The sequence below is a fragment of the Leptosomus discolor genome, chromosome 4 (assembly GCF_034619465.1).
Source record: "Leptosomus discolor isolate bLepDis1 chromosome 4, bLepDis1.hap2, whole genome shotgun sequence".
Classification (NCBI taxonomy): Eukaryota; Metazoa; Chordata; class Aves; order Leptosomiformes; family Leptosomidae; genus Leptosomus; species Leptosomus discolor.
Window position 1 is genome coordinate 9,370,636 of NC_141394.1, and position 23,770 is coordinate 9,394,405.

At 38.2% G+C, this 23,770-nt stretch overlaps 1 protein-coding gene across 23 annotated transcripts in view; it reads left to right on the plus strand.

Annotated features, from left to right (window-relative positions):
• The window catches only part of CAMK2D (calcium/calmodulin dependent protein kinase II delta), a 144,687-nt gene extending 122,182 nt beyond the window's left edge, over positions 1-22,505 (plus strand). For 14 of the 23 annotated variants that reach the window (XM_086464680.1, XM_086464694.1, XM_086464683.1 and 11 more), the window contains 5 exons: positions 835-876; positions 3,425-3,473; positions 19,716-19,791; positions 20,930-21,024; positions 22,273-22,505. In XM_086464680.1, coding sequence (XP_086320806.1) covers positions 835-876; positions 3,425-3,473; positions 19,716-19,791; positions 20,930-21,024; positions 22,273-22,505 — 495 coding nt within the window. Of the gene's footprint in view, positions 1-834; positions 877-3,424; positions 3,474-8,586; positions 8,671-19,715; positions 19,792-20,929; positions 21,025-22,272 lie in introns of all 23 variants that reach the window. The other 9 variants (XM_086464692.1, XM_086464688.1, XM_086464695.1 and 6 more) reach the window with 3 other exon arrangements.
• The last annotated feature ends 1,265 nt before the right edge of the window (positions 22,506-23,770 follow it).

Here is a 23,770-nt window from a genome sequence, read left to right on the forward strand (position 1 = left end):
ATTTGCTTCCCATATGCCTGCGTATGTAGCTTTGACGATGTGGATAGTTCACACACATCAGGAGAGATTTTTCCTCTCATTTTTTTTGTGCAACTGGCACTGAAGCATACCTTGCTACATCATTTCTAAGGACTAGTTGACAGGTTTCATGCATGAGTGTAGTATGGCAACGTGTTCCCAGACAGAGCTATGCACAATAGTCCATGCTGAAAGTATGCTGGCTCACTGCCATTTCAAAGATTAAATAATCCATTTTTAAGGGAAAATAATTTGGGAAAATTACACTTTAAAATGACCCAAAGACCTCGCTCGCTTACTTTTATGCTGCACTACCAGGGCAGCAATTGGTAGTCATCTATGTCTTCCAAAACATGGTAGTGTTTAGAGGTAGTTAATTCACCCTTGTCGATTCATCTGTATTTTTATTTGATAGCTTAATACTAATACAAGCAAACATGCTTAAAGAAAAGAAGTGATTTCTGACCTTCTTGTCTGGCCTGGCTGGGACAGGAAAAGGTGCAAAGCATTTAGTATGCCCTTGGGCAACAGAGAGCCTCTGTGGGTCTCCAGAGCTTCAAAGCCCTGTATACATGGGTCGTGAATAAGGTCTCTGCATGCTGCTGCATTAGGTGAGATGTTCTTTTTTTGCTGTCTTGCTGTTGAGGAAATCTGTGTTCGAGACATCCAGTTTCACCCTCTGGCAACAGTTAACATTTGTTTTAGCTCTTGTCAGTGTTCAGCATTTGTGAGCTGGCTCCTCTTGCACTCCCTCACGCTAATGAGAATGTATTTACCAATGGGAACTCTTTTTCTCTTTATTTTGTTCTCGCTCAGGAGCCCCAAACTACAGTAATCCACAACCCTGATGGAAATAAGGTATTCAGAAAGAATCAACTCCATCTTGCTTTTCCACACCACACATTTCATCCACTTTTCCACAGCAAAATAGGGCCATACCAGGAATTTATCAAGGAAAATCTCATTCCCGTGTTTGTTACACCTGGTGTCTCTTGAGCCTGTTTTCATCTATGTTCATCTGCTACATGCGTCCTGCTGATTGATGAGCTTCTGAAGCTCTTGGGGGAGTCGGTAGCAATTGGCAGTGTTCGGTACCCTGTGCAGCCAGGCTTGGGGAGCGCGGTTTGTCTCTCGTTTCAGCCAAAAAAATGCTGCAGTCTAAGTAAAACCAGAGAACGCTGTTTGCAGAGTGTGGTGAGATTATACTGATGAGTTTTATGTGCAGTTGTCACCTTAGATAAAGATGTCATTTCAGTTTATCCCATCTGCTGTTTCTCAGCATGCTTGTACACCGTGTCGTGACGTGTCTTTTGCACAGGACTTTGGTTTTCTTCCATAACATCACTGAGCAGTTTCAAAAAAATTTTAACGTTTCAAGTGACAAAGAGGTCTTTTGACTTTTACATGCTTTCTTCATGCTTTTTTCTTTTTTTGTGTATTGTTATGTTTGTGTTTGGCAGCTGATTCCTAAAATGTGTTTTGTTTTGTTTTTTTCATGCATGGACTTGAAAAGGGCCAGGAAATATCATCATTTACATATCACAAATGTTCTTAGGTTTCCTGGAAAGAATTTACTCAACAAAAATTTCACTGTTTCCGGTGTTGACTTAAAGAATTGATATTTAATTTATCTAGTCTTAACTACTTGTGGTTATTCCGTATGAGAAGGATTGAATCTGAGTGAAAAAATAACGCATGCAGACATTCCTCAAGCATGAAAGTGCTGATGGTGTGTATTGTGCTTGTATTTCCCATGCCTTTCTGTTCCTTGCGTCTGTCGAACACAGAGCTCTTATTTTCGTGTTACTACTTTTTCATCTCCCCAAGTTTAAACTCGCAGGCAACAAACAGCGTGTGTTTGAGCGCTAGTCTAATCTTTATCACTTAAGTCCACTAAAGACCACAAAACCCAGATAAAATATTGGCATGACTACATCTACTTGCCTTTATTATATGATCATAGCAATTAAGATAGTTCATGTCCCAAAAAGTCACAGCAAACAAGCAAACCACTTAACATGGACAGTTACTCCTAAATTTGTCTGAAAGACTGATCGTTGTAGTATGGCAACTGGAGTGGATGCTTCAGTATTACAGGCTACATCTGCCGTGTGAGCTTGTGCATGGTGTTTACAACTTGTATTTGTGTGAGGTTTTTGTTTACTTATAAGTACTTTATCTAATATTTTAAGTGTTAGAGCATGATACATCTGTGTAGACTGGAATGTCTTAACACCAGCCAGTTCAGGAAAAGCATGGTGACTTGTTCAGTTTTGTTTGTGTGTGAATTAATTCATCTAGTTTTATTGATGGTTGCACATATGTTTTGGTTTTTTAAGGTCTGAGAGGTGCATTAACTGTTTTGAACATTCCTTCAGCTCAGCCTTGTGAGGACAGTAAATAAAGGGCACTGTCAAATTTACCTGTTATTATTTAGTTGTAAAATCTTTTTAAGAGTTGAATACAATACCAGTCCTCTCTTCTAGCTCTCAGTTGAAAATAGACCAGTTAATCCTTTTTCCTGTTGAGCTGTGAATTAAAAAAAAAATAAATATTGATTCTACTTTTCAAAAAAGTATACAGATTAAAAAATGATCTTTAAAAACTTCCAGCTTTCTAGAACTCTGTACCTATTAGATTTTTACAGTGCCCTGTTGAATTTGCCCGTAATATTTCATGTTTCTGGTAATTCACGAAAGACTGAGATACAGTATCCTTGCCTTTTTAACGGTGTGGTGGCTTAAATATAAACTGTCTGATAGATGAGTCATTCCTCTACATGACTGCTTGGTTGAAGAATACTACTACAAAGATACTTTAGTTTGTCAAAGTTGTTATCATGTGTTTATCAATTCTCCATCTCCTTCAAAATTTTTTTTGTCATAAAAATGACAGAATCTGATCCACAATGCGTAACATCACTGGGAGACTTTGTTTAAATGTACGTTGCATAAATCATATGAGCAGAAAAATGGTTGTAAATTGTAGCATGCAGAAGTCTGCACATTTAAAAGTTGGAATGGAATGACTTACTTTGCACAGTTGGTTTAATCACTAAGCTTAAAATGGCAAGCTCTCCTACTTGGCTGAGGTAATTCATATAACATTTCAGATGGCCTTTGTACAGTTGGATGTTAAAGAAAAAAAAGTTTCCATTCCCTTCCTGTGAAGTAAGCGTGTTAGACAGCAGGAAATGTGTTTATGTTCCCTGCTGTAGAGAACGGCAATGTTTGACATCAGTTCCAGGTGGAAATGTCTTAATCAGTGTGTGACCATTTGTTTGTGAATTACATCCCACGCTGCTTCGAGGCTTTGCATGATCTCTGTAACTAATTGTAGTTTTCAAAGGCACGCAAAAAAGGCTTGGCTTGTTTTATACATTGTACTTATATCTACTTCTCAACAGGAGTCAACAGAGAGTTCCAATACAACCATTGAAGATGAGGATGTGAAAGGTACGATTTTAAGCTTGGAACATTTGGAGAAGTAATGACATGAGTTATGTGAGCGTATTTCATTAGGGCATTAAACACAGGAGCTCCTAATGAATCTTAAAAGAAAATACCATTTTTCCTTGTTTAGAAGAAATTACTTTTATGCTTTTCTGTGTTACTTCTGACATGTTTCAGACTTACCTTTGACTATTTGTTTCCTAAAACACCATTTGCCATGATGTTTTGGGATGAAGAATATAAAGTTACTGCTTATTAACTAAGATACTAGTTCCAGTGATAATAGTAGTAGATTAAAAATGTGCAAGTCAGTGCTTTGAAACTCCTAGTTTATGTACTTTTAGCATGCATTTGTGGTTTGGGTTTCTTTTTGTTTTGTGTCACCATTTTAATTTTTATTCTGTTCAGATGCCAGTGTTTTTTCATGTTTCTCTTTTGTTCTGTCCATACACTTATTTTAATCTTATTTTATTCTTTAAAAAAACTAAAATAAATACGTTTTTCATAAATTTGGTTCTGTAACTTCACAGACACTGGTTTTGTTCCTATTTTTTCCTTTCTAAATATTATGCTGTGATGTTACTCATACTTACTTCAATAATGTCGTGTTTTTAAAACAAGGGTTTTTTAAAAAAAAGAGTATTAGATTTGTGTATCTCTGGGTCACAGAAAATACTGTTTTTCAGCCTCAAAGAACAATGTTATACGTACAGGTGAAATGCAAGCCAGAGCTGATAGCAAAGATAAAATGTGCAGAGTGGAAAAGAGAATTCTTAGTGAACCATTGTCATTTGGGGTTTGCTTTATATTGGAAGTAGTATAATTCCTGAAGTCACTGTTACAAGCATGTATTAGCAAAGTTGTGCCCTGAAATACAGACTTGAACCTACTAAAAAGCTTCATTGGCCTCTGAAGGGTGTGGGAGCATTTTAGAATTTAGAAGAGATTCAAACATAAAGTAGTAAGAATTATATCAAAAATATCTGGTGCTTAGTTTCTGACCGGTAGAACAGGTGCTATGCATGCGTGATGAAAATGTCGGTATTGCCAGGGTAATGACCTGGTAGTGTAAACATGAAAGCACAGTCTGCTGGTAGCTGCTGTCCAAGGCATGTGGCGTGGAAAATGCAGATTTTTCTATTACGCTGCGTGTGAGATTCGTCGGGCGCTTGTGTCATGGCAGCTCAGCTCAGGCTTGCACAGGAGAGCAGAGCAAGCCTGTGGCAGAGCCCAGCGTCTCGTTTCTGCTGCTGCTCTTCACACTGATTTTGGAAAGGCTGAGGAGCTCAGCTGGTGTACGGGCTAACATCTGCAGTCTGCTGCGCTGCAATTATTTTGTCTCCTTTTGCATAGTTGGTGTTCCCTTGGTGGAGAGAAGATTTTCTATCCACTGCTAGTAGCAGTGCAGCTGTAAATTGCGACTTTCAGTACTGTATGAGCTGCAGTTATCTGTAATTAAATCACTGATGTTGGCACTTTGTTCTCAAACTTTCAGTGAATCGTTTCACCTCCACTTGAACAAAGTCTCGGGCGTGTTAACAGCCAGTAACCGCTCACTTTAAATGACAGCCTAGTGATAGCGGTTTGAGTTAATGCAAAGTAATGGCTTGGAGAACAATTGCAGGTATCTGCGGTTGATGCAGAGGAAAGTACAGTGTAATTTACCTTTATTCATAACACTTTGTATTTCTTCCTTCAAACCATTATGTGTAGTTTAGCAACCAACCTCGTTAAATGAATAATTTAATTGTAGGGCCTCTGCGTGATGGTTTAACGTGATGTTGTAACAGTAGGATTTTTATAAAATTTTGTCTGAAGCTTAGCGCACAGAATTATATCTCAGGAATATAATTATAAGAAAAACAACAATGAAAATGTTGTGCCTGATGCTTTTATATGATTCTATATAAAAGAGCACATTGCATGGCCACAATGTACTTTATTCCCAAAACAGAAAAGGGGATCTTGCAGTAATCACAGTTCTGAGAGACAAGATGCTGGTTGCGTCCTCCTCTCTGCTGGAGCTTAGTGACAGATGTAAAACGTTCAGCAGATGAAGTTTTCTGTTCTTTGTACGTTCCTGGCCTGTTGCTACATAATAGTGGTATAAAGGGCATAAAGTGGATGAGCCAGTAAGATGAGCTGAGGCTGCACTCCAGGGAGGCTGTTGCATTGTGTATTTTCTGGAGACTGTGGAAGGAGGAGTTGAAAGATGTTAACTGTGCCTGCAGAAGATGAGGCAGAGTAGTGTCGTATTGCTCTTCACCTGCTTTGGTGGGAAGGTGGAGTGTTTTCTCCCTACTGAGAAGGACAATTTGAACTGCTAACGTCCAGGATGATCACGATAACCTCGTGCAGTGGTGCAGCTGTTTCAGCGTCAGGTCCGTGGCCTAACACATGGCCATACCACTACCCTGTTCACCAGACACCAGGTGCATGTTTTATTCCAGTGTATAGGGATTTGCTTTTCTGTTTATTTAAAAAACAAATACAATCTCCCTGTTAGTAGTTGCTTGCAAGTTTGCTTGTTTTTCAGTTTTTAGTATTCCTCTCATACTTCTAGTCTTTCCACTGGAGGCTGCTTTTCAGATTGTTTTATTATAAATCAAAGCTAGCAGTACCCCTAGGGTCTAATTTCTAGAATGATTCAGGGAATAGGCAGTCCCTGGCAGCTATTACAAGCTCAAGCTTCATGCTTTACCGAGGCACTTAGGAAAGGTATTTTCACCCTACACCGAACTTGACTTCTGGATGTAGACTTTCTAGGACAGCAGTGAGAAAGCTGTTCTCTTGTCCAGGAACAGCTACTGGCGGCAGCTGGAGACAAGATACTGATAGGGACGAATAGATTTCAGAGGCAGCAGAGAGAATTCTCTCAGATTACTGACTGTCTGGGTCCTTGCATGTATGCTCGAGATGATGCTTGTCACCAGATTTGAGATCTAGAAGGAATGTTTCCCACCTTAGCTTCTAAGGACCTTAAAAATCTTTTTGCTTTTCTTCTCAGCACAGAGTACAACATGGGAAGCGGCTGTCTCCTTCCTGCGAAGGAGAAGGGAAATGGGGACGCCGCTGTGTAACTGGAAAGTAGTATTAGCGTATGTTTGACAGTATTGCAGTATGACCCACACCTCGCAGAGAATGACTCTTTGCAAAGGCCTGCAACCTATGCAGTTTATTCCTCCTGCTGTTATTCTAACATTGTGCATAGATTGCACAAACAGGTACAAGGTTCCTTCCTTTGTACAGACTACCAGCCCACACGCTGGTATGTTCAAAACATTCAGCTGTACATCAAGTGGTTTTCTTATTTTTTATTGATTTGACTCTTTAAAGTTGCATTAAAGTTGTGTGGATCATGTGAGTCTGTGTGGGATATAATATCTCCAGCACTGTTGTGGGTTTGGGTACCCTGTGCGAGGGTGTGCACATATGCGTGTCTGTACAAAGTACTACAAATGTTACGATTCATTAAGGAAGGTAGCAATTAAAAAGAAGTCTTAAATCAGCTGTCACAAATGTGTCTTTAGGAATAGATTCTTGCCTCGTATCTATTGGGGAATGCATACAGTATTCTTCTCTCATGTCACGGTCTCACCTTGTTTTCACTTTTGAAGGCAGGTGTTTTAACTTGAGGACGGTAAAATCCAGCTTACTTTTCATTTGTTATTTATTGAAAATCTTGGTGTCTAACTTGGTCTTGCTTATGTATGCATTTACATCTTTTAGGACCAGAACATATTTCTTTTACTAGAAGCAGTGCTTGGCAAACGATCGTGACCTTAACAATTCAAGGAATAAGCTAATTCTAAAATTTGAGTCTGAAATTACTTGAAGCTGTAGTTCAGGTTCCTTGCTAACACAAATTTCTGACATTAACCATTGATCATGGGCTTATCTGCGTGACAATGATCTCTCCTAAACATAAGGACAGGAGTGGACAGAAAGAACATATTGAAAACTGGACTGTAGCAATGCTGCCTTCTGGGATTGCTTGTGGGATTTCTCCTTCCTGTAGGAATGAGACTGAAACTCTGGCAGCATCTCTTTGATACAAGATTAATACTTTTTTTTTTTTTTTTTCAGTAATGCTGTAGAATACCATTGTTATTTTTGCTAGCAATGCACACAGACCATTACAAGGATGCTGTTAAATTCAGCATGATCAGGAAATATGAAAACGTTCTGGAAACATCTGAGGTCAGGCTGGATGGGGCTCTGAGCAACCAGATGCAGCTAAAGATGACCCTGCTGGCTGCAGGGGGGTTGGACTAGATGACCTTTAGAGCTCCCTTCCAACCCAAACTATTCCATGATTCTATGAAATCTAGATCGCTCATGGTATTTTTGTGCCCCTGGAAATGAATTAATGATAGCACTAGTAAGAATGATGAGTCCTGATGGGAAAAGTTGCTGAGTTGTAAGTCACAAATTAGGTAAATTCTGGCTAATCTGTGCCACCTAATACATCTGTAAGGTACATCCCTTCAAAACAGTAACCGTTCAGGAGGCATGTATTTTCGTGTGCTTTGTTAATTTGTTTCATTTTATACCTGTTGTTTTTATTTGATTTAACAGTAGAAAGAAACCAATTTAAACTAATCTATTTGGAACATACGTTCCTGAAGAAAAATCTTCAAATTTCTAAGAACGTTTTTGTAAAACCTCTTTCAAAACCTTGTGTATCACAGTATTGGATAGAGGGATAAATCTACGCTGGCATCTGAACAGAGTCGTTTGTCTACGACGTTTACAACTGTTCTTTGGCACCCACACTGCCTCCCAAAAGTACATCGTTAACATTGTTTTTGTGCTCAAATATTTTGTAAGTTCTTTTTGCTTGTAATTAAATCATCATTATTTTTCTTTTGGCCTTCTCTTTTTCTTCCTTCACATCTACTTGCCCCTCATACAGCTCTCACAAAGGAGGGTGACATGGAGAGGTTATGTTCCACCCACCACTCCTCCTCTTCCATTGCTTCTTCATCTCACTGGTCACCACCTTTGCCGTGCCCCAGCGGCCGCTCCTGTTGCCAATGCCTGCTGAGGATTCTGATCACACTCTACCTCACCATCTTTGTTTGTTCATATGTTGTGTTTCTTTCCATCAATTCAGCGGGCAAGTCCACGAAAAATGCAAACTCAGAGAGTCATTCGCTTGAGTCTGAGCTCTCCCACTCCACTCCTTCCTCTGTGCTGTGTAAGTTGAGAGATTAATCTGTTCAGATGATCTCTTTTGTCTCTCCTTCTCTTCCCTCCCCAACATCTGACAGTAGCACAAGAAAGGTCAGTATTGTAATCTGTCAGATCTAGGAGTGACCTTTTGTTAGGGTTTACAAAAGCATGGAGTATATCTTTTTAGGTATTTGTTTCTTGGCCAGGCTTTATTAGTTGTAAAAATATTCTCATCAGCTGTTACCGGCAGTATAAATAAGTGTGTATTTCAGAAAGTTGTATCATGCAAAGGTAGTCTTTGCAGTAGTTTTCAACTTAGACGTAGCTTTTGCTCTCACCTCTGGCTTGGATCCTGGATAGGGTCTCCAGATTAATTACCTGTTATGTTGATGTACGTCATCAAGTTACTTCCTTTAGTATCACCATTGCTAAACCAACCTTAAAGCTGCTGTGACAGCTGTTAGCTTGCACCATTGATTCATGACAACTGAAAAGTTTCATGCTTTGCTTAGGAGATCTGTGATGATTAGCAACCAATTAACTGTAAAGGAAGTCTTTAGGGGTAGGAGATTGTATTTGAGCAGTTTAAATATGCGGGGGAAAAGGCATTGTGTTAGTAGCTTGTATACTGGTAGAACATAAAAGGCCTGGGTAGGTGTATTTCTTGTTTATAAAAGAACTCAAAAATTCTTTAGAAATTCTTTAGAGTGGAGGGACCTTGTGTGTTGAAACAGGGAATGGCTTCCTAGGAATGTAGATTCTGCTTGCTGAGTTCTGATCCCGCATCCTGTGTGTGTTAGGGTAGTTGTACTGGAACTGCAAATGGGCATGTGTGCTGGTAAAGGTGAGATCTGTATGGGACCTTGAAAAACACAGGCTGTGTGTAATTGGCCTGAACCTTATTTTAAATTTGAGTGGAACTTTTTAGTAGGTGTAACTAATGCAGGTGAGAAGGGAATCAGTCACTGAGATGACGAGCTGTTGACAGGTAACGTTGAAAGAGTGACTTCATTCTGAGGGAGGAACGGGATGGTATATATCAATATATAGGTGACTGCGTATCAGACTAGAACTACAAATACCAACAGCACAAGCTGCACAGAACCTTAAAGAAGAGAGGTATGATATTCAAAGCTAACACATCTGTAACACATGCTGCAAGGCTTTTATTTCGTCTACAGTATATATCCCCAGAAAATTATTATGTACCCAGCTTTTTCAGATTTGAATGCTAGCAGCCTCACATTGGAGGCTTCATTGGATAGTTAACAGTGCTAAGACCACGACTAATGTTTACACATACAAGTTCATTACTAATTTTGTAACCAAATTTAGAAACAGAGGTGCCTCAGGTAATAGCACTATGCTTGAAAAAAGTAGATTATTTTAGTTTTCCTGAAAGAATGTGGTACAGAAATGCCGTAGTACGTATTGACAGTGACATGTTAAGAACGTGAACAATCTCGTATTTATTCAGTTCGTTCTGTGACTTTGGAAACAAGCACACTTCTTTGCCACTTTGTTCCACAAAATAAACTTCTCAAAAATTCTATTAAAAAGTGCAGGTAGAATCCAGTTTAAGGAATGCCACAACAATCAAATTAAACAACCGTCTGCTATAAGACAGGAAAAGTATTAGGTGAAACTCTTCTGGTAAAGCTACTTGGTGGAGACATGATGGTACTACTGCATCTGCTAGTTAGCCTGCTAACTCAGTTCTGTTTCAATGACCTATAGACTAGAAATTTAGAATTTACCAAAACACTAGTAGCCAAAACAGCACAAATTAACCCAGTATCTGAATATCTACCAGACTTGCTTGGGTTTTTTTTTTTTTGTTCTGATGCTTCAAAATAACTTCATCCCAATAACGCCAGTATTTAATTTCATTAAATAACTAAGTTTAGTGACCGAGGAAACTGTAAAGTCCCCGTAACCTCACCTGTCCTCAACTTAGTTATAAAAATGTGTGATTCTGGTGTTTTATGATTTTAGAAATGTCTGTGATACGCTGGGTTTTCTGTAGCTGTGCATTTAATAGGAATCAGCAGTCCAGTGGCCTGAGAAAGTTCAGAAAACCAAAAGTAGTTACTGTCTACCAAGAATAGGATTAATTCAAGTACAAGCAAAAAGAACTTAAGTGCTGAGAGAAGACAGTAGCAACATCATAGGCTATTAGGGTAAAAACTGCTGGTGTGGCTAATGGAAGATGTGTTTGTGCTAACACTGTTCTGAAGTGGAGTTTTGTTGGGGTAGCTCTAACAGTCTGTTTCAGAATACTGACACAGATTACAGGGGTCTCTGCAGTACCGCTGTAAAGAGGCTATTGGAGTTGCGTACGTTTGGCAGATTTACATTCACCAGATTAAAGGTAACTGCTACAAACAGCTATAGTACTGAATAATTTTAACTAGCAGTGAGCAGTATTAAAAAAACAGTGAAAGTTAATAGTGTTGAGGCTTTTTTGGTAAACCTCATGGGAGTTACTGGGCTGGCCAATGATACAGGCTCAAGTGGTGATGATTTTTAAATGACATGTAAGAATTCAAATAAATGTTTTCGAAGAGCAAATTTGAGAATTTAGAAGAAAAAAAATCATACAGTGAAGTCAAACTACAAAGTTTAGGGTGGGAGCTGGTAGTCAGAGGCACGTGCAGTTTCTTTGTGTCAAAAGTGTCTGGGAAATGAGAAGGGCTCCAAAAGTTAGTTGGATGAATACCCGTACCTGACAGCTCTTTCATGACAGCACAGAGGTAAGAAAGTGGAAAACAAAATAGTTTACAGTGTTAGCTCTGTGTAGCATGAAACTGAGTTCACTGTTTGTTTGTCGTTAAGCAGCAATTATTATAATTATCCGTATACATTATAAATATAAACAAGAAAAATTGATTTCTAGGTTGGTAAACTTGATAGATTTTTATCTGCTGTCACAGACATGGGAAAAAGATGATGTTAATGTGGAGTGTTGAGAAAAGACAAGTTGAGGAAGGATTACCATGTAGTTTAAGTCCTGGAGAAAAAAACATCTCCATTCCAGCCCTAGGTGCTTGAGGTATTGCCACATATATTTTTAAAGGTAACACAGTTTTCCTATGAGTAAAATAGGCAAATGCCACATCTCTTAGAATTCTTTTTTGCAGTTTATTTCTATTATCATTATTATTAATTATCTCAACACATCTCATTGCTTTTTAAAGCTTATTTAAAAGAGATGTAGGTTTGAGGGTTATTACTGATTTCCCATTGTAAAACACTGGTGGACAACAACAAGATTTCTCTGAATTGGTAGAGTGATTAGGTAGGAGCGCAGTTTAAATAAAAACGTGCTCAGCGGCAAAGCTTGTTAGTGCCTCAGTTGTCAGGACTTTAAGCATCATTTCTTGAGACAGCAGCTAGATTCTATGATTAATGTAATACGTTGAGAAACCATAGTGCAGTATCTTGTCAGTGCAGTGACCATGATATAGCTTTGTTCTGAGACTGTAGGTGATTTGTCATTAAAAAATAAACATTTGCCAACATTTGTCACACAGTATAAATATTAGTATAATTGTGTGGTAGCTCCAAGGAGAGAGCCTTTTTAGAAATAATTAATTTCATATAAATAAAAAGAAACTCTGTGGGGCATGTGATGAGTTGCTTAACATCACATTATGATAAAGGTTTAAATAGGAGATGGATTCATTTTATTTGATCTTTTTGTCAGTATAGGGTGGAAAAGTGCTGGGATAATTTTTCGGATACTTGCCTACAGATCTAATGCATTAATTTTTTTTTTCCATTAGGCTTACAGGTTTACAGAAGGGTGAAAAACAGTCAATAGCCTAAAAAAAATTCCGCAAACCGTCCACCCGTATCATAATTTGATGAATCAGAGTGCATCTTTGGAAAAGCAGGCGCTAGGAAAGAGATGTTACATGTCAGATGACAACTCAGATGTCTTATTTCATAGCAAAGTTTAAGACTAAGCGGTGGGGTGAGAGAGAAGCTCTGAACTTACATAAACTAAATTTTTATAAACTTCTTGAATGAGAAGTCCCCTGGTGCATGCCTTGTCACCTGAGGGTCTAGGTATTTTTCATATAGTTCTAAGATACAATCAGTCGTTTATTCATGCAGCACCTTTTATTTTCTTCACAGAAATTACTTTCTTGGAATGTTTATGGAATAAATTGGAAGAGACATTATCAGCAGAGAATTTTCAAATATTGGTGTGAAGAGAATGGTTTTGAAAAACATTTTGTGATGTTTGCTGTATTCCTGTGCTGCTTGGGTAGCAGTTCGTGCTGTGAAGTTGAATGACATCTGGTACATCCACATAGCCAGAGCTTATTATACAAAACAGGATAAAATTTCTAGTATTTTCCTCTTTCATTTCAAACTTTGGTGTTTTTCAGAGTGTAGAAATAACGTTAGTGGCTGTACGCTTTCCCTCTAATTACTATTTGTTGAGATGATGTTCAGATTAGAAATGAAACTCGCTTCCCCCTACTGTGCATTTGACTTTAGCAGACCAATGTCAACTTGATAAGGACTGTACTGTTTTAGAATGATAGCACAATGGGTAGGATTTGTCTCCCCAGTTTTAGATACCCTTTAGACACAACGTAGGTATCTATATTTGAGCTAGTTGTCTAGACTCCCTTTAGTCAATGCAAATAGGTCAGATGAGTCACACTTGTCTTAAATGTCTATTTTAGGATATGACCAATTGTGCCCTGAAAGTGCTTGTTTCTCTGCATTGACTATAAGGGAGGGGAGTTTAGAGAACATACTGATTTGTTTGTACTTACACATATCCAAGATGATGTGAGATTAATCCAGTCTGATGTGTATCAATATAACGTAGGTAAGAGTACAGAGTTGGAAAGTGTTCAGGGTTTTTCCTTGGGAAATAACATGGGAACAAGTAAGAAGCAGAATCATTTTAATCATCTTCACATTCATGTGCTAGTCTGTAAACAGGCTGCCTCATTCTTTTGGAAAGGTGCTTTACTGCTTAGCTGGGATTTCATCACTATGTGTTTCAAAGCAGACAGTAGTAAGGGGTATGCTGTTCCCTGATTTGGGTATTATTTGAAAGATGAAGGTGATTCGTCTTTGCTATGAATTTCACAGGCCCTGTTGCAAGTGCTGTCTGCGCTGCACTTATTTGATAAACTATTTTTGAAAGACCAAAAATACTGGTTTTATACTTTATTAGTATGATGACTGTTCCTAGAGTTACTTTTTATTAAAAGAAATAGCTCGAAGAACAATAAAAAGTGCATTCCTACTTCTGTAAGATCAGTGGGGGTAATTAATAACCGCTCCAGTGTAGCAGTTACATAGCCAGTCATCTAGAGTATTGTTAACAGCTGAAAGATACTCCAATATCTGAATGAAGCATGAAGTGTTTTAAATTATTATTTTCAGAACAAAAATACTGCTGTCAGTTTTGAAAAAATCTGTGGATAATATGGTGATCAATCAGTTACCAAGGATTCTTTTTTTTTGTGTTTCACAAAACATGAAGTTTCTGGTACGTGTATTTCTGAAGACTGCATTTTCATGTACCTACAGTCATTTTTATTCTACATCTTCTCTCTGCAATTAAAATACCAAAATATCTGTCGTTTTCTGTGTGATTCTTGTAGACTGAGTTTACAAATGTTGCTTGGGGCCACAGGAAGGGAAGAAAAACAGGTTTTGCTGTTGTTTTGTACTTTCTTTTTCCCTGTGATACTGTGAGACTGCACCTTGTAGGTTTGAGGCATTTAGAGTGTTGGATGATTTTTGAGTGAATGGTGTTCGTGCTCATTTGGTGTTCTTTAGATATTAGTGTTAATGGTGTTCTTTAATTATAAAAGATTATCCCCACTGTGTAGCTGAGTGGGGAAAACAAGGCAGTGAAATAGAGCTAGAGGTTAATAATAGCTCATTTAAAGTCAACATATGTACTACAGCAGTGCTGCAGAAATAATTTTAGCCAGTATTAGAAACTGTTCTGTTTTGTTCTTACTTGGTCTTTATATAGCTGCTCTTCAAAGTATTTTTGCTTGAACTGCCTTTGTGCTAGTCGTATACCTACTTGCTTGCCAAAGCAGGAGTTGTATTTTTTTGATCTGCTAGTATCTTATTACCTCAACTCAGTGACCCTGCAGGGGTAAGGTTTCTATTTAGAGAGTAGGTCCATGGTCTTTTCTTTCATATTTTTACTTCACCTGTATTCTGAGCAAAGAATGTAAAAGCTACTACCTTTTCCACACAAATTTGCCATTTTATGGTCGCTTTCTGCTGTGCTATCTGTGGTCTTTTTCATTATTAGTTTTTCAAGAAAATGGCTCAGCACCTTTGACTTCTTTTAGCAGTCTTCTTCCCTCACACCTCAGATGTTTTAAAAACACTAAATATATTTTTGCTAAGTAATCTTTTGCTTACAGAGATTATATAATTTTATGCCATAGAAAGCCATTGCCATATTCTAAGACAGTAATAGATGGGTCAGGCTTTAATTCTTCAATTGGCTCTTACTACACCCTTTAGAAAAAGTAGCTGACCCAGTTTTATCAGATTCCCATTACAATTTTTGAATTTTCCTCCTGTATCTTAGAGTATTTTTGTCATTTATCAGACAAACTCTTACATCCCATAAGACTAGATGTAGTCCTTGCACTCTGAACACGTGATGATATTTTAAAGGGAAGGAATAAGACAGCTGTAATACACAGGGCTCACAGTGCCAAAGAAACCACATATTTTGGTTCAGTCCAATTGTCTCATCGCACTGTGAGAGAGCATATGGATCTCTGACCGGCTTTAATCAACGCTGAAGTATGTTATCTAGGAAGTTCTTACTGCACATCAAATAAAAAGTATAATAGCATAAAATTGCCACTGTACGTCAAACAGCATAGTTCTAGAATTCAATACAAGCAAAGTTTACTACTGGATAAAAAAAAAATCAAATTACAGTGGTGATGCTAGGTGACAGTTATCTGGCAGATGGGAACTGGCCAGATGACTCTTCCCTAATGTCTCGTACGTTTGCTTGTTGTCCTTGTGTAGTTTGTAATGTGTATTTAGATGGAAAAATAAATTGGAGGTTTGGAAGAGCATATATTGCATGGAGTCCATCAAATTTATAATGAAAATTTGGTAATTTTCTTACCACTTTAATAAGTGCCAATTATTTCTGTCAGATGTTGTCTGCAATAGCAGGACCTTGTTCCTACCAATATCCATTTCACCTCAGTTCATCTTCAGTGTCCTCCCTATTTCTTCCTTTGCGCTAAGGAAAAGCGTAAGTATTTAACTTCGTGTGGCCACCAAGTCGTGGCTATATTTTCCTTCTTGCTGCTTTCCAATCTCCTTCTAATTTTCTGCTTCTTGTACTCCAGTTCTTCCCTGTCTCCTTTCTCTTCCTTGCTCCTAGGTTGACCCTCTGCTTCCTAGACAATGTATTTATAGGCTGAGATACTTTTGGTCTGTATTTGTGCTGTCTCCCTGCACCCCTGCGCATACCTACCCAGAAAGTGTAAAGTGCTAAGATAAAACAGATCCCCAAAAACAATCAGTAGGAGGTTTGTGTAAGATCATGGTGGCTACTGAGATTTTTAATTATCCTTTCATGTCTGATGTTACTGCATATTTCATGCTGCCTGTCCTTGACCATCTTTTTCTGTAATGTTCACTCTTGCTCTCAAATGAGTCAGGGCGGAGAACGAGGGGGGGGTTGCACACAGGATGAATCATTTCTGGAACTCCAGCTTCTAAAATATTCTCCACCTCTGTCTTTGGCTCTTAGTCACTTTCTGCCAATGAGATCGCGTATCAGATCACTAAATAGGAAGAAATTGGATTTTCTAATATGTGTGTAATTACTTGTGTCTTGCTGAAAGGGAAGAGTAGCGTAGTTGCTTTCAGATATAGTTTCACGTGGTGCTTGTAATTTTGTAGAAAAATTGAGAAATGAGTTGGAAGGCAGATGATTTGGCAACCTCTTTCTGTTCCCGATGGTCTGCACCATGAACTGCAAGGTCTTTCCGCAAGTATGGAAGAATTGACGCTAGTGCTGGAGTTGGACGGTCATTGATTTGAGTCTTAATATCCTTTACTTACTTTTTCTGGCCCGTAGAGCTTACTGATGGATGTGTTTTATGTTCCATGGACAGGTCAGCAGACAGAGTTCTACTAGATGTTAGAACTGCCCAGAGAAACTTTGCTGGAACCACATTCTGTAATATGAGGTGGCTTCTATCAGAAAGCTTCCTGAAAACCTGTGTTCCACTCCAAATTCATTTTGAAAGAAAAAGAAGGGAAAAAGACCAGCTTGGCGATATGGTTCAATTTCTCCCTTCTGGGGTCAATGTTGAATTACACCTTGTAATGGAGCACAACATCAAAGGTATGATTGAAGTGCAACATTTTGATTGACCCAAACAATTTTTTCGAACGTATGTTAGCAGAAATTTCCATTCTCATTCAGATTGAACTCACATCTCAAAATCTCAAAGATTCACAGAGAGAAACTTCTGTCACTCACAGTCCTTCAACTCATACTATTGAAGGCACGAATAGATGCCAGCGAGTCAAGTTCCCATCCAACTCAATTGAGCTGTTGCACACTATTTGTTTAAAACAAAACAAAACACCTTAATAAGCCTGTGGGCTTGGATCACCGAATGTTGTGTAATACAATATATGCAGATACTCACTGTTGTTTGCTGTTCTCTGCCAGAGTATGTGTAACATGTAAGTTAACTGTGGGCTTCTCATAGTAAAACTTGGGAAAGAAATGCTCTTAGTGAAAAAGGGGATATTGCCAATTGTCTCTAGCCAAGTGAAAGTAAAATTACGTGTCCATGTGGCTTTGTCTCTTGCATGTGGGAACTACAGTATCTTTGTTGATGTTTTCGTTGCTTACATTAACAGTTATCCAATAACATGACCTCATGATTATGTAGCAGCTCATCAGAGAATTTTACCTCATTTTCCACTGATTTAATAGTTCGTAATTTCCTAGTCTCTAATTGGAATGTGTTACCATGTTATTTAATCAAATCCTTTAGTTTAGTTATATGTATATGAGAGAGAGCATGAAAACTTGAGATTTCCTTGCTGCGTGAAGTCTGCATCTTCTGGGTTTCTTTTTGCCAGCCTTTTCTAACACTGCACCATTATTTCTTACTCAGCCATCCCACTGCTTGGCTTGTGCTGACAATGCCATACGTTGTCCACAGTTTGGTCTGTGTTGTTTAAACATACAACAATGAAGCAATTGCTGATCTGCAGTCAAAACATCTCTTCATTAAAATTCTTCAATTCTTTCCACAATCTTTGTGGAAAAATAAGGCAATTCATACTGGAAATATTCTTACCCATTGTGCTATCTAGTAGTCAAGAGCTGTTCATAAAAAGCCTTGCTAGACCTCTATATCCACTTTTTTCTCCATCACTTCCTTCCTTGCTGGTTTCTTTTTGGAGCTTTTAATCTGAATATATTAGGTGTGAACTTACTAAAAGAGATGGTGGAGCATAAAAGAAATGAAAAGGTTCTTTAACACCACGATGCCAGTTCTTGCAGTACAGCATTGGAGACTTGCATTCTGCCTGTGCTCCCCAACATATTTTTTTTTTCCAAGAAGAATGTGAGCTCTCTCAGTACTTTGGTTTTAACATTCCAAGCGTGTGTGTGTGTGTGTGTGTGTGTGTTAATAGTCTATTCCACGTGTAGGAGTGCGCAGCAGAATTACAACTGTTGCTTGCACAAGAGAGCTACTACAGCCCGGTTGTTTGCATTTCTTTTTATTTCAAGCTTGGTCTTCCAAATTGCTTTTCTGAGGTTTAATAAGGAGTTGAATGTAAATTAAATCCTTGCAAATGTGCTGGTAAAATCTCTCTTTCTTACCCGTTTAGCATTAAACTCACAAAAATCTGTATTTGAGAGCAGTGCCGCTCTGGGTGAACTTCATGGGTGTGAGGTTGAACTTTACCAAATGATGAGTATACGGTGCAAAAATACAAACCTCTGTTCCTTAAAAATAAGTTTTTAAAAGTATAAGTGATTTTTCAAAGTGAAGTCAGTAAGATTTTCTGTCTTTATAAAGTCAGAACGTTGCCCTCCTAGAGTAACTAGTATTAGTAATGATGATACCACTATGCAGGAATTTGTTTACTCTGCACTGTTTCAGTGTAACTCCTATCAACATTAACAAATACTGAACTGTGGACTTATTTCTTGACTTGATAGATAAAGGAGAAACTGTTTCACATACTTTTTCCTTTGAGGCATATGCACACACTGTTGAGTTTGAATATTCTTACTAGAAGTACATATTCTGCTTATTGTTTTTAGTGTATTATTCTTCTGTTACTATTTAGCATTTATTAGTAGAAGTGAGTAGATGTACTGTAATACTGCTGAATGATCTAATTGAGATTCATTGTAATATAGATGCGTTAAGCATTTTACAGGCAAAGGACAGGCACAATCCCAGAAGTCAGAGCAGAAAGACACTGTGTAGCAGTTAGACCTGTGTGGATGTGTATGCGTTATATGTAATCCGTGAGCTTTGCACCGAAGGGTCTTGATTATAGGCTTAGGGCTTAAATTCCTCTTTACTTCCACGTACACATTTGGCCAAAGTGAACACCAAGTGTTACAAAGATTCATGAAAATCAGCAGTAGACACTTAAAAGGTAAAGGCCCCGTGTGTATATGAAACATTAGAGCATCACTTGTAAAACAATAATCAGTTTCTTTTAATTTGAGGTTAAGAGTTGGGGTTTGGTTTTCTTTTGCTTCTTAAACAGCAGATCCTTCAGTGAAGGAAAGATGATGAAAAGCATGATAGGAAAGTGGATTGATCTTGACGTGTGTTTAGTTTCCTTATGAATACAGGAGTGCGCTGCAGCCAAAACAGTGTAAAGCAGCAATATGACATAGTGTCCTTTGGTCAGAGAAATGGCCGTTGTGCCAGCTGGGGAGTGACAGAATTCCTTTATTATGGCTGTTCGTCTGACAGCCTTTCAGCTGTCACCTTCTACTTTGCCTTCCATTTTAAGAGTTGTGTTTGTATCTCTCTCTAGCTCGTAAGCAGGAGATTATCAAGGTTACTGAGCAGTTGATTGAAGCTATCAACAATGGGGACTTTGAAGCTTACACGTAAGTTTTCTCATTTAGGAGGGACTGAGGAGACTTGATGTATTTGACACTGTGTATGTAAATACACGTTTATATGTGTGTGTGTGTTTGTATTTATGCGTTATTGAAGTTGCCCCCAAGAAACACAAGACATGTTCATTGCTGCTTTGCCGTGGCTTTACACAAGCCTGGTTGCCAATTTGAGAGGAGCTGCTAGTGTAATCTAATGTACTACTCTGCTGAGACAGGATCATAATCCTGATGCAAGATAGGCAGTGATCTATCTTAGTATACGAAGGTAAAGTCATTTTTGTGATTTAGAATCCAGAAAACACAGTAGAAGCCTCTTTTATTAGAAATACAGAGACTGATGTTAGCTGGAATCCCATTTGTACTTCAGAGCATGAAAGACCACATGGAATTTGGGTCCACCAACCTCTATGGAGCACTGTGCAAGAATTCGCTGGGGGAAAGTGGACCGATTCCTCTGTCAGCTTTTCTCTGCAAAGACACTATTCCATTATTACTTCTTTTTCTACCTCAAAAAAGTTTTTTAAAAAAGTAGAGGAAAGCCCTTCTCAGCATTTCTTTTGGTCTCCTGTGTTTCTCTGGGTGGATTCTGTCCTGTTGCAGCACAAGCCTCACAGTTCAACAGTGATACAGCTCATCCTGTTTAAAGACTTGCCAGCACTAAGCTTTAGTTTGGTATGACCACATTAAAACCTTTGTTATACAAATGTCAAGTGGAAACTTATTCCAAATTCTTACCTAAATTTTGTCAGTTAAAAATGAAATTAAATCTTGCTCAAATAATGATGTGAGACACAAAAAATACCCTTTGAGTTGCACAGAAGCAATTTTCAGAGTCACGAGTAAAAATTCCTACTTGCAATATTTGTGGGACCTTCTTTGGCAGTCTTTTTCTTCGTCAAAAGGTGATTTACATGACATGCAGTCCACCTAAAGTAAGCTGGCAAATTTGAAACCAGTGAAACGAGAACTCCATTACTTCTCTCCATTTAAGTTCTGTTCTTTTCCGTTGTGATGGCACAGGTAGGTAGCATGTCCAATGGGAATAAAGGAAACATTTTAAAAGTGATGTCTCCAAAGTTGTGTTACATAACTCTGTGTTTATTACAGAATTTCCTCTTCTCCACAGAAAAATCTGTGATCCAGGCCTTACATCTTTTGAACCTGAAGCACTGGGTAATCTAGTAGAAGGGATGGACTTTCACCGGTTTTACTTTGAAAATGGTAATCATTCCTTTTTCATCTCCCTGAATCTTCATCTGTTCCTTGTGGTTTTGTTTCTCAGTCTAATTAGCATTTTGGTTTGTGAGTTACTTGATCTGGGCAGGGGAAGGGAGTGTTATTTTTTTCAGAGTTCTACCATGTGTGTTTTTCTGTGCTCATTCACACATCATAGGACACCTTGGGTAGCAGAGGAAAGTTTCAGGTATTTGCAAAGAGAAAGTCAAGATGTATAAAAGAAAAAAGAAACAAACCAATAGATAAGTAATTCTCATACTTCTTTTTTTCCATTGGGTAAAAGACAAAATCATACTGTGAGTAAACTTAAGAGGAAGGTCACTAGATAGTGTGATTACAGTGACTGCAACTAACAGTCAGCACTTCCAGTGAGTATGTGATGTGTCGGGGAAGACATTGTAGTCACTCAGTCTATACTGCTGAGGATCTGATCAGCTGTCTCTTTTGTATTGGGGGGGGGGGGTGTAGATATATATACAGAGAGAGAGAGAGAGAGATGGAAGTATCGATGCGTAATATATTTGTGTTACAATCAAGTCAGCTGTGAGAAAGAAAAATTACCCATACAGTGGATTTAATAAAGTTTTGGAGGATAATATAATGAGGTGACCATTTTAGAGCAGCCTTGACTCAAAAGGAGATAAAATGTTGTAAATGAAGATACCATCTTATCCAGTAATTTCTGAGATATGTCTGAGCATTTATTGGGATTATTGTAGTCCTGAATTCTCTTGCCATCTCCAAAAGAGCATTTTCCATATTTTTCCTTAAAATGCTTCCTTTCACTACTACTGCTTTTTAGTTTTCATAGATATCAGCAGTTAATAAAATACACCACAAGAGTTAAAAGCTGAATTATTTTAACTGAGAATATTAAGTACAAATGTCATTAGACATTAGACACAGCAGTGAAACTGAAGTACTGGGAAACTCAGTATGGTGGCCCTGACTGTGTTTAATCCATGTATGTACGTGGATTGAATAATACGTACCATTAAACGTTTGACTGGTTTCCTTATAGGAAAGGAGAAAACATACTTTATGCTGTGACTGTGCTCATTTCTACCATGAACTTGAGCTAGTTGTCAGTGGTGTTTATCAGTAAACAATAATGATTACTTTGTAGCTGCTAAGATTGAGATTTTTATTTTGTAAAATGGACTGAGATGAGTTGTTTTCCCTTACATAAAGAAAATTTAATTTCTCCTCTGTGTGTGTGTGTTTGTTTCCTAGCTTTATCCAAAAGTAATAAGCCAATCCACACCATTATCCTCAATCCTCATGTCCACCTCGTGGGTGACGATGCTGCTTGCATTGCGTATATACGGCTCACACAGTACATGGATGGAAGCGGGATGCCAAAGACTATGCAGTCAGAGGAAACGCGGGTCTGGCACCGTCGTGATGGGAAATGGCAGAATGTTCATTTTCACCGTTCAGGGTCACCGACAGTACCTATCAAGTAAGAAACAATTCAGACCACAAGTTTAAAATAATGTAGGTCAGACCAGATAGTCTCATAGCTGCTTTTGGCCTTAAAAACTATGAAAACGTCCTGTTGATAGTGTAATTTCTTGTGGTCATTTATGCAGTGTGTACTATATTCAGTAGTCTGCATATAGTATTGGTGCAAATATTTTTAAAATAATGCTTTTTTTGTTGTTGTTTTCAACTGTGATTGCCCACTGATCCAACTCAGTCCCTAAACTGACAGCTTGAAGAGCAGAAAAATGTTTTAATATAGATAAGGCTTGATACAAGTCACACAAAATAGGATTGGAAAATGTGAAATGGAATTTCAAGAAAACATGAAAAAAACCAAAAAGCAATAGGATATATGGAGCTGTTAGAGCTGACCGAAACATTTCAAGGAAAAAAGTTACACTGTTCTGAAAAACTGAAGTTTGAGTAATATTTGTTGTGGTTTCCAGCCACCTGTACTTACTCAGGCCTAGTTATGTTGACTGCAAGTTAATTTTGAGCCAGTTTACGTATGTACTTTGTAAATTAAATCGTACAAGTACCTATTACATTCTTATCTCTTTTCCCACACTCTTTGCTTAACTGCTGAATAGTCACTATCTGATAGTTAGGATGTCTACGTGGGTAAACCTCAGATGTCTCCTGTCATCGTTTTTGTCTTTTGTTCATTCGGGCATGTCTGCACACCCTCTTATACCCTCGGAGTCATGCCATGACTCAACGTGTGCAAACCTGAATTCCTTAGGCAGAGTCTCAGCAGTGTAAATTACAGCACACTCATAGTTGCAATAACAAGGTGGAGAGTCACAGCCTCTTCAAGAGGTTCTGCCAAAGTCCTTTGCTTTTCTTCTGCTTGCAGCCTTCACTAATGCTGCTGTGTCCCTCAGAGCCCAACCTCACTGACTTCTGGCATAGGTTAGGCTGTTTCCAAATTAGGCAGCACTGGTATAGGCCTTGATTTGCTCAGGTGCAACCCCACTGCATCAGACCTAATTAATTTGTGTGAGGTGTCTTAATGTGGATAGTGGCTGAATTTCCTGGCGTGGATGGCAAGAGATTAGATTTCATCCTTCAAACTTCCTCAAGTCCCATATTTTACTTCTTGCGACACTATTCTCCTATATGAAATAATACTTGATAAAGTAAGGAGCATGATAGAATGAAGTGTTAGACTCCAGTGGGGATGGATTTTGTATTTTCTTTTTATTTAGGAAAAAAGTCATTCAATTACCTGGTGATAACTGTTTTA